The 15,778-nt window shown below is 36.3% G+C and overlaps 1 protein-coding gene across 1 annotated transcript in view; it reads left to right on the top strand.

Annotated features, from left to right (window-relative positions):
• The window catches only part of LOC136027984 (WD repeat-containing protein 43-like), a 22,941-nt gene extending 14,818 nt beyond the window's left edge, over window positions 1-8,123 (top strand). The window contains exons 4-5 of the mRNA XM_065705488.1: window positions 4,388-4,635; window positions 7,782-8,123. Coding sequence (XP_065561560.1) covers window positions 4,388-4,635; window positions 7,782-8,089 — 556 coding nt within the window. The 3' untranslated portion in view covers window positions 8,090-8,123. The remainder of the gene's footprint in view (window positions 1-4,387; window positions 4,636-7,781) is intronic.
• The last annotated feature ends 7,655 nt before the right edge of the window (window positions 8,124-15,778 follow it).

Here is a 15,778-nt window from a genome sequence, read left to right on the forward strand (position 1 = left end):
AGCTCATAATATACAGCGATTCAAAAATTATAAAAATTTGCAGGGTAGAATTCTTAGAACAAGTGAACAAATTTATTATGAAGATTCATTTAAAAAATCGGATTCACCTAGGACTACATGGAAATTAACCAAGAAAAAAATTGGAAACAATACTAAGACATTACACCCTGAAGTGATCTTAAATGAAAATGGCATTGAATTGAAGGGGAAGGATGTTGTTGCAGATTATTTTTGTAATTACTTTTCCCGTTTTAGTACTACTGCTGATCTGGAATCCCCTGAATCTTTATTTGGTTCATATAAAGATTGTCTACTGTCATCCAAAAATTCTAGTATGTGCCTGTTACTTTCAGCGAATTCCAGAAAGTAATTACGAATTTAAAACGTGGTAATTCCTTAGGTCTAAATGGGCTATCCACAATAATCTGTAAGAACTTGCTTGTGTAATCAACAACTTGCTAAGAACTTGCTTCATATTTTAAACGCATCTATATCATCAGGGATCTTTCCAGAAATATGGAAATCTGCACGAGTTATTCCAATTCATAAGAAAGATGATAAGACAGATATAAGCAACTATCGCCCAATAGCTATTCTTTCTCCAATATCTAAGGTTCTAGAAAAAACTATTCAAAAAAAGAATTGTATCGTATTTTAATAAAAGGAATTTATTTACTAAAAATCTGTTTGGATTTAGGTCGGGTCATTCCACTGAACAAGAAATTGTTGCGCTAATCTTAGAGATTAATGACTCACTAAATGATGATAATCATGTGTCTGCTCTCTTCTTTGATATAATAAAAGGCATTTGATACGCTAAACCATGAAATCTTGATGGAGAAAATTAATAACACAGGTATTAGAGGTAAAGGCCTACATCTAATAAAATCTTAGCTGCATGGTCGAAAAATTCAGGTAGACATAAATGGACATCTGTCAAGCCATATCGTTATTGATGATATTAGAGTCCCCCATGGATCAGCATTGGGGCCATTACTATTTTTGATTTTTATAAATGACCTCCCAAGGTGTTTACTCCAAGATAATAGCTTAGCAGTAATTTTTGCAGATGAAACGGCTGTGACAGTAGAAGCTAAAACCCCATCTTTGTTGGTTGAGAAAATGATGACAACAATGAAATCTTTGCGTGTAACTGCCTAGCCCCGAACTTTTCTAAAACTGAATTCATGATTTTTGGGTGGTCACAGCGGGCGGTAAATAAAATTACCATAGATGAGTTAATTGTAAATCAAAGTAGGATAAAAAGAGTAAATTCATTTCGTTACCTTGGGATTATTCTCGATGAGCTTTTATGTTTCCGTAAGGATTCTGGTTATTTGAGATTGAAACTTCCCCATCACTTAGGTTGTCTTCATAGATTGAAACAGATGTTTCCTTTTTCCATCTGTAAAATTTTATATCATTCTCTAATTGAATCATATCTTAATTATTGCTGTATAGTTTATCTCAATTTATTTCTTTACCATCTGCAACCTCTTCAGATAATTCAAAATAAGGCAATTAGATTTCTGGGTACTGTTTTTTATCGCCCTGTGAGGCTTAAAAATGTGTCAGAAACCCAAACTTTTCAATATAAATAATCTCAAACAACTGAAAGACGTGCATACAGCAATATGGTATTATGATATCCAATCTTCAACAAACTATTTCCATGATTTGGGTATAATTGAGACTCCCACTTCTCCTGCCCACCGCATCCGCTCCAAGAAGTATCGTCTTCCGCCAATCAAATCAGAAAGAGCTAGATTCTCAATCAGATACCTGATTCCTCATATTGTAAATAAACTTAACTTGGTAGAAATGTCCCGAAGTTTCATGAGTCGATTTTCTTTAAAAAAAAATATGTTTCAAAAATAGTTCTTTGCCTGGATGTCGGGATTGATTAATAATAGATTTTAGCATGTATTTTGTTGTGGTGTTCTCGCGCTGGGGTGGCCTCCTCTGTTATCTCCTACCTTGTATCTTTTTTTTTTTGGGGGGGGGGGGGGGAATTATTAGTATGGCGAGACGTTGTGTTTTTTTTCTATGCATCTGTGCTGCCCCAGCCTTGCGAGCGCTGTTCTCTGTTGGGGCATAGTATTGCTTTTGTATATTTTTTAATTTGAATTAATGAATATTGATTGACTGATTGATTGATTGAAAATCAAAAGCAAGCAAAATTTCTTAGCATGCTGCTTGTCTCATTCTTCGTATTCTTAGATTCTTCCTTTTCCTTCCTCAATTCCACCCCCCCCCCCTTCAAATAAAATAATATGAACTTTACACAGTCAAATCCTAGCCTGTATGTGCCAGGCTAGAAGCTCTACCTCCTTGTAAACATGGATTCTATAATTTGTTATTGATTTTTTTTTCAAATAGGCACAAATATTTGTTCTCAGTCATGTGACAGAATTCACTTTATATACTGATAAACTCTCAATTGAGTCGTGGTCCAAGGATATACTTCAGCAAAGCCAGCCAGCTGGCTTTTCCAAGCCAGAAAACCAGCTGAATTACCAGAAAATGAGAAAACGAGAAAAAAATTTATATTTTTTTACATCATTTTAACTGTAGCCTATTTACGTCATTTGGTTATTCGTTAACATGATTAATATTGACCGCTAATTTGTTTAGTTATTTGGTACCAGGTTTGGTAGTGCTGTAGTAACCATCCTCAACTTTCAAGAAAATTCGTCTGGTGTAAATCTGGTGTAGAAAAAATTGAACAGAGTTGACAGACAAAACATTATTCAAGACCAGTTGCTGGTGACCATGCGAACCGTTCTGTTTAATATCTTTCACACATAGCTCTTTTCACATTTTTCACAAGCATTACTATGTACATTATTCACAATATACAATAATTGACCTATTAATTTGTACAGCGTGGTATAGGACCAACTTCTTGAACAATATCTGTCTTAGTTTTCAAAATGGTTCTTTGATTTGAATAAATTAGAAATAAAACTTATTATCAGCTAAATATGCTAAGCTAGTAACCACTAGTAATAATAGTAATTAAGTAACTGATGAGTTAATTACAATATCTGACTAAATTAGTTGTAATATTAACCTCCCAAATAATTATAAACTGAGAATAAAAAAAAATAAATAAAGAAAAAGTAGGTATAGTTATTGTTGTTCGAACTTATTAATATGTGCTTGATCGCACACTCTAAACTTTGAGGGGGAATAGACAGCGCTTTGGTGGAGTACTTGTTTTATTGTCTGGTGGCTCTTGACAAACTGTCAATTATATATGCTCAATATCAGCTACTGAATTTAATAATATCAATAATACTAATTTATTATAGTATTATTCTCATATATTATTATTATTCTTATATACTATATATATCTTATATTGTACAGAATACCTTAGATTTTTTTTGGAATATATAAAATTACATATTATAATATTATTCTATATATTATTTATCTTCTTATTATAGTATTAATACCCAGTATTTTACAATTGCGGTGTAAATAAAAATAAAGAAAAAAAACTCGTGAGACGAAAAAATTGTGATACACAGAGGGCATTAAAAGAAAGAAAGATGAGAAAATGAAGCTAATTAAGGGTGGAACCCAGAATTTCTTTTACTTTTGATATTCTCACCTATTCCTGTTGTCTTTTTTTTTGTCATAACTAGAATGAGTTAAGAAGAAAGATGGGCCCAGTAAAGCCCCTGGCTGGAAATTTGGGATAAGTGTAGGGACCATGTTCTTCAATTTATTTTCAAAATTTGGATTCGAGGATGTGTTTTGTTTTTAAATTTTATGTTGCTGTTAATTTTTGTAACCATTTTGCTACAGACCTTCGCAGGGTGAGGTTTGAAATTTGACCACCTAAACTCCCTAAAATCTAAAAGTAAACTTGGTAATTTTAAGTTCTGATATGGTTATAACATTTAGAGAATTGTAACATTTTATGAATTTTTAATAAAATAAATAAATTCATGAAAAAAAATCTCATTTTATTTGACTTTGTCGTATTTTAAAAAAGATAAAGAATTTCTTGATGAGTAAGGGTGGGTGAGGGAGGGGGATGTCTTCTGTAAGTATCAGTTGGAGGTTCCTATAATGTTTTTTTTTCTTATTTATTACATATATATAGCAAGTTGTTAAAATATTGAGTCCTGTCACAAACAAATCTAGACAGATTTCAAATAGCAGGTCTGATATGATTTTTTGTGAATATTGGTCTTTAAATTTTTCTCTAAAGAAATAGATAAATGAAAATTACATTTTTATAATTATTTAGATAACAACTTGTGTGATAATCATAGACTGTCGTGTTTGACCCTTGTGTGGGCTTTTGGAACAAATTTCACCCCCCTTACCCCTCATGTTTTAGTATAATAATGCTCCATTGCACTCATTTCAGCTACCACGCAAGCGCTCAGTGGCTACAAAAACTATTAACAGTTCATGCATCATATTTATCAACATGTCCAGATATAATGGATCAGCTAGTGCCATTGTCCAACACTTTGTCAGAAAGGGGAGGACTTTTCAAGCGAATGTGCTTCCTCAAAGGGAGATTAAATTTATTATTTGAGAGGGCAGCAATGCAGACTAAGTCTAATGACATTGATGAGGAGCAAATAGATCCTGTTTTATACTATAAGGATGGTAAGCTTTTCTCTTTTTTTCTTCCTCTTCCTCTCTCTCTCTCTCTCTCTGAATTTTTTCTTTCCTACTCATGTATAATCTTTATTCATTTCTTCTTCCATCTTTTGTGTTTCCATTTTTTCCTTATTCTCCTTTGCAAATTGTGACTTTACCAAATGTATTTTGAATTTGGCTTTAAGGCAACCGGAATACAGAGTATATTTTTTTTTATTTCACTTTAAGCTTAGGAATGAAAAAAAAAATAAGAATCTTTAATAGGGATCCGCACCGTTTCTGTTTTTGGCTGAAACAGAAACAGTAAAAAACGGAACAGACACAGAAAAGGAGAAAAAAACGGTACTCCGTTTTTCTGAGATCCGACACTTATTAATAAACTAATATTTCCAGTTATATTAATTACACTAATTTTTCTTTGTTATTATGCTGCAAAATGTCAAGAAACGCCAAACGATAGATGGCATTGATGATTTTTTTCGTCGACAAAAAAAATGTAGTTTTGTCGCCAGTTTCTGCTCTTATAAGTTACCTATGCTGTTTGATATTGACCATGAAAAGGTGTTCACCATCTCTCTCCCTCCAAACTCAAAATTTTTTGGATTTTTTTTCACGCTCTTAGGATAAACAATCCCTTCTCGACATAGGCCTTTCCTTTCATATTTAATTAAAGTCATATATCAGTCCCAAGCAAATGAATGGAAAAAAGATTGGCATGTCCCTCGATACTATAGCCTCGAATAATATTCTGCTATTAAATAATGTTCCGTTTTGAATCAATTACAATGGCAGAATTTTCACCTCTTAAGCCTTTTAGCAAGTTAAACCATGATTAAAGTTGAATATCTTGAGAGATTTAATTAACTCTAAGGGGATTATGAGGATTGATTTTGTTCAGTTAGACCAAGTTTTTTTTTTTTTCAATTTAGCCCAGGTGGGTGTCTGTAATGATAGTTATTGAAAATTTGATTCAATGTTGTGAAAAATAGGAGCTGGTGTTTAAAACCAGCCCCCCCCCCCGCCAAAACATTACAACTCTCATTAAGCTTTCAGATGAATACAGAATTAGTTCTAAGGAAAAGACGAGGGGAGGTGGAGGTAGAAATTTATGCATAATCGTCAGGGCTGTATCCAGCACTTTTATTTCTTGGTTATTTTTTTTTTTTTTGGGGGGGGGGGGTTCACAGAAAAACTTTAAAAGACACATCAAAAATGTAAAACTAATATTTAATCCCTCTTGATTTCTGGGAAAATTTCTGGTCTACACTGTTATTATGAAAGTAGAGGGTAACATCAAACCCCAAAATAAGTAGAATTTATTTCGTATAGGAGGGAGGCTGCCCCTTTCTCATCTCCACCTCTGCCTCAGGGTCGTAGGAACTTGGGAGGATGATCATTCGGCCAGAAATCGAGAGTTCCAGTCCTTGTTTTGTAAGTCATAAGCGATTAGAGACCAACCAGACGTGGGGGGGGGGGGGCGGGGTCCGGGCATAAAACGCCTAGAATCGTGAAAAATGCCAGTCTTACCTTTTATCTCTGAAAAAAGGTACCTTTTATCTTTTGAAGGAGTTTAATTTATGTATTTTCATTATGCCTTGTGCGACCTCACTTAGAATATCACTCTTCAAGTTAGTTTTCAGTTAAAATATGAGCATAATTTGAAAAAATATACAGAGGCAGGCCGCTTAAATGTCTACCTATCTTTCTATTCTTCCAAATACCCAAAAGCTCTTCGGGGTATAAATTCCTTCTCTTCCTTTCCGAAGCCGGCGTAAATGGAGTTCAGCTTAATTCTTTTTGCAATTGAGGCAAAAATTCTTGAAAAAACTACAATATTGGTACAAAATCTATTGTTTTAAGCCAAAAAAAAATTGGTCAGCCCTCTTTTGTTTATTGGGTGGCTTAATTCCTGGATCTACGTGGGGGGCTAGAGGTTAAGCGCCCCCTGGTGGCATACCCAGGGACGGCAAAACAAGCTTCAATTGTAATATTTTTGGGCAAAAATTGTAATAATTTACAATATTGATGGTGCGACAGGGGGGGGGGGGTAATCTACATTTGCCTCCCCCCTTTGAGAAAAAAGCCTAACTTGGGGTCTGCTTAAAGGTAGAATAAAGGTGAAATCAGTGTAGTAGAATCAAATTATATACATGTGTCCATAGAATTGCCTAAACACCATTCTATACAAGTCAATTCTCTTTTGTTTCATTTCTTTGTGTAGTGATTTGTGATTAGTGTTGCCCTAAGTTTATTTCTCTAATAAGTGACAAGCGTTGTGCTCAGCACTATTTTATCTTGATAAATAAATAATTCTGCACCTCTCTCAGCCCAAATTGCACCATCGTCCGTATTACGGTTGGGCGTATTACGGCACCATCGTCCGTAAGACGATGGCCCGTATTACGGCACCATCGTCCGTATTACGGTTGGGCATATTACGGTGGGCCATCGTCCGTAAGACGATGGCCCGTATTACGGCACCATCGTCCGTATTACGGTTGGGCGTATTACGGTGGGCCATCGTCCGTAAGACGATGGCCCGTATTACGGCACCATCGTCCGTATTACGGTTGGGCGTATTACGGTGGGCCATCGTCCGTAAGACGATGGCCCGTATTACGGCACAATCGTACGTATTACGTATTACGGTTATACTCTTATCAACGCTGCTGTGAATTATTCTATTAATGGTATCCAGGCGGCTAGAAGGAGAAGGAGGAGAACCTCGCGTTCGGTCCCCCGAAATCCTTAAGCTGTCTGGCCCTTAATCAAATTAGTAAATTTCAATCCCCCCCCCTCCCGTCCCAATAAAAGCCTGTGTACATATCCGGTGTCGCTGTCAGTCGTCAGCAGTGAATGAGTCTACTTCAGCTGCTTATGGCATATTTTGTTAATGAAGACACTGTTTGCATGGTCTTAAAATTAATTTAAATAGTCTATTGAAGCTCAATTATTTATTTTAAAAACGTGAAGAATAGTAACTAAACATCTAACATTTGGGTTTCGAAGGCAAAAACAAATCATCTTTTCTTTTAGAAAACGTACATAAAAGTAACGCCGCACCATCAATATCGTAAATATTACAATTTTTGCCCTATAGCCTACGTACATATCCGGTGTCATCATATTAGTTTATTTTTTGTTTTTTGTAGATTCTGAGGACGAGATGGATTTCTCAATGATGCCCCCGCTTGGGGCCGAATCTGACGATGTCGCAGATCTGTCTGAAATGGATTTAGTTTTGGCAATAAATACAGCTAATAATTCCCCAATCGTAAGTGAAGAGGAAGAATATGATAATGAGAAGAAGAAAAAACGAAAGAGTAGTAAAAAGAAGAAATTAGTGAACGATTTGAATTTAAGTGAAATAGACTTAAATGAAACTGAAGCAGTGTTAAACTCTTCGATAGGTGTTCCGTTGAGCGCAAAAAAGGAAAAGAAAAAGAAGAAGAAAATGTAGTTGTTTTATTTGCAGTAAACGTTTTCTGTTTCGAGTTTATTTTTTGTCAATTTTTTAGTAGGTTTTTTCGTAATTTCTTTTTAATAACCTAATATTCTGTGTTATCTTTAAACAAATGATGGTTATTAATCCTACTGTTGCTAATCTAAATCTTGAAATCCAATTTAAATTGAACTTATAAACTGATTCTGCAACCAACCCATTATATACTCCTTATCAATTGAGGAAACTTTGATTTGGCTGATAACAATGACCGGGCTTTGACGCAAAACGGCAAAATACTGGCCTTTGGAAAAACACTGTGTTTGACACAACGCATCGAAAAGTTGTGCTTTTGCACAAAACGGTGTAAATGTGTGCTTTGGCATAACACCGTGTTTTGACAAAACGCTGTGCTTTGACATTAAACGTCAACACATTGTGGTTTTGCATAAAACGGCGAAATAGTGTTGGCATAACACTGTGCTTTTGGCAAAACCACGGGCTTTGACACAAAACGGTGAAATACTGGCCTTTTGAAAAACACTGTGTTTTGACACAACACGCCAACACATTGTTGTTATGCATAAAACGGCAAAATAGTGTACTTTCGTATAACCGTCCTTTTGACAAAACTTCGGGCTTTCACCCAAAACGGCGAAATATTGGCCTTTAGAAAAACACGGTGTTTTGACACAACACGCCAACACATTGTTGTTATGCATAAAACGGCAAAATAGTGTACTTTCGTATAACACCGTCCTTTTGACAAAACTTCGGGCTTTCACCCAAAACGGCGAAATATTGGCCTTTTGAAAAACACGGTGTTTTGACACAACACGCCAACACATTGTTGTTATGCATAAAACGGCAAAATAGTGTACTTTCGTATAACACCGTCCTTTTGACAAAACTTCGGGCTTTCACCCAAAACGGCGAAATATTGGCCTTTTGAAAAACACGGTGTTTTGACACAACACGCCAACACATTGTTGTTATGCATAAAACGGCAAAATAGTGTACTTTCGTATAACACCGTCCTTTTGACAAAACTTCGGGCTTTCACCCAAAACGGCGAAATACTGGCCTTTTGAAAAACACTGTGTTTTGACACAACACGCCAACACATTGTTGTTATGCATAAAACGGCAAAATAGTGTACTTTCGTATAACACCGTCCTTTTGACAAAACTTCGGGCTTTCACCCAAAACGGCGAAATACTGGCCTTTTGAAAAACACTGTGTTTTGACACAACACGCCAACACATTGTTGTTATGCATAAAACGGCAAAATAGTGTACTTTCGTATAACACCGTCCTTTTGACAAAACTTCGGGCTTTCACCCAAAACGGCGAAATATTGGCCTTTTGAAAAACACGGTGTTTTGACACAACACGCCAACACATTGTTGTTATGCATAAAACGGCAAAATAGTGTACTTTCGTATAACACCGTCCTTTTGACAAAACTTCGGGCTTTCACCCAAAACGGCGAAATACTGGCCTTTTGAAAAACACGGTGTTTTGACACAACACGCCAACACATTGTTGTTATGCATAAAACGGCAAAATAGTGTACTTTCGTATAACACCGTCCTTTTGACAAAACTTCGGGCTTTCACCCAAAACGGCGAAATACTGGGCTTTTGAAAAACACTGTGTTTTGACACAACACGCCAACACATTGTTGTTATGCATAAAACGGCAAAATAGTGTACTTTCGTATAACACCGTCCTTTTGACAAAACTTCGGGCTTTCACCCAAAACGGCGAAATATTGGCCTTTTGAAAAACACGGTGTTTTGACACAACACGCCAACACATTGTTGTTATGCATAAAACGGCAAAATAGTGTACTTTCGTATAACACCGTCCTTTTGACAAAACTTCGGGCTTTCACCCAAAACGGCGAAATACTGGCCTTTTGAAAAACACGGTGTTTTGACACAACACTTCAACACATTGTTGTTATGCATAAAACGGCAAAATAGTGTACTTTCGTATAACACCGTCCTTTTGACAAAACTTCGGGCTTTCACCCAAAACGGCGAAATATTGGCCTTTTGAAAAACACGGTGTTTTGACACAACACGCCAACACATTGTTGTTATGCATAAAACGGCAAAATAGTGTACTTTCGTATAACACCGTCCTTTTGACAAAACTTCGGGCTTTCACCCAAAACGGCGAAATATTGGCCTTTTGAAAAACATGGTGTTTTGACACAACACGCCAACACATTGTTGTTATGCATAAAACGGCAAAATAGTGTACTTTCGTATAACACCGTCCTTTTGACAAAACTTCGGGCTTTCACCCAAAACGGCGAAATACTGGCCTTTTGAAAAACACGGTGTTTTGACACAACACGCCAACACATTGTTGTTATGCATAAAACGGCAAAATAGTGTACTTTCGTATAACACCGTCCTTTTGACAAAACTTCGGGCTTTCACCCAAAACGGCGAAATACTGGCCTTTTGAAAAACACGGTGTTTTGACACAACACGCCAACACATTGTTGTTATGCATAAAACGGCAAAATATTGTACTTTCGTATAACACCGTCCTTTTGACAAAACTTCGGGCTTTCACCCAAAACGGCGAAATATTGGCCTTTTGAAAAACACGGTGTTTTGACACAACACGCCAACACATTGTTGTTATGCATAAAACGGCAAAATAGTGTACTTTCGTATAACACCGTCCTTTTGACAAAACTTCGGGCTTTCACCCAAAACGGCAAAATATTGGCCTTTAGAAACACACTGTGCTTTAACACACACGCCAAAACACTACACGTTTTGCACAAAACGGTGAAATACTGTGCTTAGACAAAACCACGGGTTATGGCACAAGACGACAAAATACTGCGCTTTGGCAAAACACCGTCCTTCGACACAACTCGCTGAAACAATGTGCTTTGGCAAAATCACAAGTAACATTTGCATAGTTTAGTATTGATATGGTCTGGATATCTTTGTCAGGAGGGTAATGTAGAAGATAATACCCAAACCCAGCTTTTGGAATGGCTGTCTTTTTAAGAGCTGTTCAACTATTTATAATATAAAGAATTTTTACAACCGGTAGGTTTATTAAAATCACCTGAAGGTACAGACATAGACGTGATGCTGTGATAGACATAATGCTGCAGGATCGGTTGGAAACAGTTCAAAGAGGCGGGATAAGCTTAATGGATATTAGGGTTTTGTCCGGTGGAAAACCGTAGGCTGCTGCAGACGGCAATTATAGGATAGATTTCCCAAAAAGTATTACTTGAAGGGCTCTTGGAGCAGCAAAACCTGCTTCTTTTACTCTTCGCTGAACCACAGAGCAGGTGACTTGGCTGGAGATCAAAGAGTATAAGATAAATTTATTCGTCACCCCTCAGTGTGAGTTAGGCTGTACATTCTTTGGTTTGTCCTACACAAAGTCAATTTACTGAACAAAGGGTTTCATGCAGTCGAAATACGTATTCACAGACTCTGTGGCAGAGACACAGTTAGGCATCGTGGCAGAGCCAGTTAAGTTTTTTCTCAGGGGGGGGGGGGGCAAATGTAGACTTTGCCTCCCCCAGCTAAACCATCAGTAATGTAAATATTACAGTTTAAGCTCGTCTTGCCGCCCGGAGATCTTACCCCCCCCCCTCTAGATACGGCCCTATTTCGTGGCGACCAAGTTGTCGCTCATAAAATGTTTTATTAAACAATAAGGAATAACTTACCCACGAGATCTATTCGAAGTTTTCTTAGCCACAGCTCATTTTCTTGCGCTTGTTTGCGTAAAGTTGAGGCCAAATTCACTTTAACACATGAGAAGCCTTCAAAATAGCGACTTATTGAGTGCTCAGCACGTTCACTGCATCTCAGTGACTTGTCCCAATTTTTTCGTATATTAATGGTGGATTTAAGGTCGAAAAAATGATAAACATATGACAAATTAACACATGAATTGCGTCCAAAAGTACTTGTTGAAACCTATTCAATTAGTTATTTACTTATTGCTCTTTAGGACTCTGGAAGGAATTATATATTTAATTATAATACAATTGAATAATAGATTTAAATTATAAAATATAGTATAAAGGACAACTTGTCCTTTAACAGCTAGAAAATTCTTTATATATACATTTTATATATTACAATTATATACATATATATTTTATATTATATATGTTTTCTATATTTGTCTATCACTACACGCTAATAATACTCTTGGCTCGTTTCAGAGGGGTCTATGGGGTGGCGAGATTCTTGTTCTTTCTTTTTTGTAAGAATTCACTTTGATGCTCAAATTGGGTTCCATAATTTTATTGTTTTAATAATTTATGCTTATTCAATAATTTATTGTATTTGGCTCTGTTGGATGTGGAACAGTTCTTACCGTCAACCGGGTCGAGATTGGTAATCAGGGGTGACATTGACACAACAGTAGAAAAATGTTTCTTTTGACTTTTGACGACAGGTGGTATCACGAAAAAATCCAAGAAAATTCTAGATGGCTCTTTAGATTATCTTCGTCAGTCAGTGTGGAAATGGCGTCCATTGAGTAAAGAGTGTCTACTTGTGAACTGGTTGCGTAAAGTAAGTACTTCTCGGTGTTCAGGGGAACTGAAAATTTGTCTGACCAGGAAAGAACAGGTGACTGTTTTATTGTTGTGGGGCACTAGTAGGCTTGTAAATGTGACCAGAAAACTGCCTAGTAAGTATTTAGAGATTAACTCTAAAACGGAAGGAGATGGGGATTTGTCAAAGTTATTCCTTGGAGAACGGGTATTTCAAGGGTGACTTTGACAGTTATCAAACTTACCCCCGAGGTGTTCTGATTCAGTTTTTAATCTTGTTTCTTTTTATATTTTCTTCTATCATTCTTTAATAGAATCATACCTAAGATATCGTCCCATTATTTACCTAAATACATTTCCTAATCATTCTAAACCCCTCCAGACATCGCAAAATAAAGCTATAAGAATCATTGGTACCCTTTCATCTTTCTACACTACCTCAAAGTCTTTCTAAAGCAAAAACTTTATTTTTATTTCTTCACATATTAAACCTTAGTCAACTTAGGGATTTGCATTTATCGCTCTGGCATTATGAAATTCAGTCTCCCGTGAGTTAGTTTTATGAATATATATTCTTGTCACCCCATTTTGCTCATTCGCTTCTTCATCGGTTCGTTTTGGTTAACTGTGGTTAACGTTCCCCTTAGTTAACTGAAAGAGATAATTTTCATTAAGATACCAAATCTTTTCTAAAGCAAATAGGCTCAAATTAAATACTAAATTTAAAACCTTAATAGCAGATCACTTTTAAAGACTAAATTCGTAGAATATATTATTAACCTTTACGGGTGATTCTACTTGATATTTATTCAGTGTTATTTTTGGAATTTGCCACGCCTCCTTGTCCTTCTCCTTCTATATGCTATGATATTTTTTGGTTTATCCTTTTTATCTTTATTTTTTGGTGTATTTGAAAATATTGTAATAACTTATACCTCTTTATACCTTCTTTTCGAGCTTAGCTCCCTGCTGGCTTTATTTCATAATTTGTTTTTGTTCTTAGTTGTATGAAATAAAAAATCTACCTAACTGAGCTTAAACGTCATAATTAGTTTACTGTGGTTTTCTTTAAGCTTTTTTCCCTTTTAGATGACAACAACTTACTAACGAAAGCCTGACGGCCGTTCGTACAAGGCTTTCCAAGGAAGCGTTCGAGAAGACAGCTGAAGCTGTAAAGAATGGGTCGAATATCTACACTGCAACGAAAGACTATAGAGTTCCGTACGGTACTCTTCGGTACCACACGAAAGGCATGCACCTAAAAAAAAGTTAGTCGGCAGAGAGTTCTTGGAATGCACGAAGAAATGATTCTTATCCACCATCTGATTCTCCTGTCTGAGTGGGGATTTCCGCTAGCACGGTTTGATCTCTGTCTCCTTGTCACGTTGTTTCTTCATAAGAAGAATCTGAATGAACCACGCTTTAAGAACAACCTCCCGGGAGACGACTGTGGCGGAATCTTTCTTAAGACACTCGGATCAACTGAGCCACAGAATCTCCCAGGTCATTAGCTCAAGCCGCAGCAGAGCTGACTACGGGACTGTGGGCTCGTCGCCTCGATCACCTGGAGGTGTCCTCGATTACCTCGATCGCCTAGAGGAAACGCTTCGCGACGTTAAGCCTGAATGCATTGTCAACTATGACGAAACCAACCTGTCTGATAATCATGGACGAGTGAAGGCTATTTTTAAACGCGAAGTAAAATATCCTGAGCGGGTATTGAATCAGACAAAATCAGCAGCATCTGCAATGGTAGCAGCTACTGCTAGTGGAGAACTTTTTTCGCCGTATATTGTCTTTAAATCGGAAAAGCTCTGGGATGCGTGGATTAAAAGAGCACCAAAGGGTTTTCAATTCAACAGATCAAAGTCTGTGTGGTTCAATTGAACTTGCTTTTATGATTTCGTTGAGTCAGTCATCGTCCCGTGGGTGAAGAAGTAAGGCCCAGATGAACCAAAAGTCTTGATAGGTGACAATCTTTCGTTGCATATCGATATGAGGGTCTTGCGTTTTTGTACTGAACACAACTTCAAATTTTTTTGTCTCCTACCAAATACAACCCACCTTCTTCAGCTGCTAGATGTTGCCCTGTTTGGTCTGATGAAACACGTATGGTGTAAGATCCTAACAGAATACAAAACACGATATCCAAACAAGACCATAATTTCCAAAGAGCACTTTAAGACCCTAATCGTTCGACAATGGGATGAGATGGGGAAACATCTGCAGAGACTGCAGAAAAAAAATGGATTCAAGGCTTGTTAAGTATTTTCCATAAACAATGATGCCGTCATTGCAATAACACCCTGAGAAGACTTAACTACAAGCCACCCCGACTGACTGTATGTACTATACAGCCGGAATTCGGAAACACTGGTTTCCAATTAACTACCTTAATACAAAAATTCGTCATTTCTTGGAATTATTGTATTATTTCATATTTATTTTTGTATATATTCGCATTATTTTACTTTTGAGTTTTTTTCATTTATCTAATTGATTGTTTATTTATCATTTATTTGTTTATATATTTATCATCTTATTATTTTAATTCTTTAAAAGAAAAGGAGTTATTTTATTCTTGACACCAATTCTATGCTTTGAAATTTATTTTTCCTCTGAAAGCTTTTCTTTGCCTTTTCCTGCAGTCTTATAATTGTTTCCATCATCTGATAGCTGAGACAGCCGAATTACAGGTTTGAAACTTGCTTTGCATTTTTTTTTAGAGTAGAATATACATTGAAAATATGACAGAAACATTTACCTGTATTTATAAGCGATTTTAGATCACTTCCTAAGAGAATGTAAAAACAATATCATAACTCTAGACCGGTAATTGAAATTTTACCTAAAACAAATGAATACAATGATATGTATAGCTGATATGATATGTATATGAATGATATACATATCTTTTCCTCTTAGTTTAAGTTACAGCAGTAGACTTTGCAAAATCACATTTTCCAAGGGAATAGCACAAGTCCCCCTCGGGACTCTGCTTAGGTCTATTAATATCTGAAAACAACAACTTTATAATATTTTTCTTAAGTTTTTAGGGCAGTATCACATTTTCGTCAGTGTTGCCACGTTGAATCTTTTTTCTTCTTCCAACTCCCATCAGGCCAGGTTGGCCGATTCGGGGATTC

This window comes from Artemia franciscana, chromosome 6 (genome assembly GCF_032884065.1).
Source record: "Artemia franciscana chromosome 6, ASM3288406v1, whole genome shotgun sequence".
Lineage (NCBI taxonomy): Eukaryota > Metazoa > Arthropoda > Branchiopoda > Anostraca > Artemiidae > Artemia > Artemia franciscana.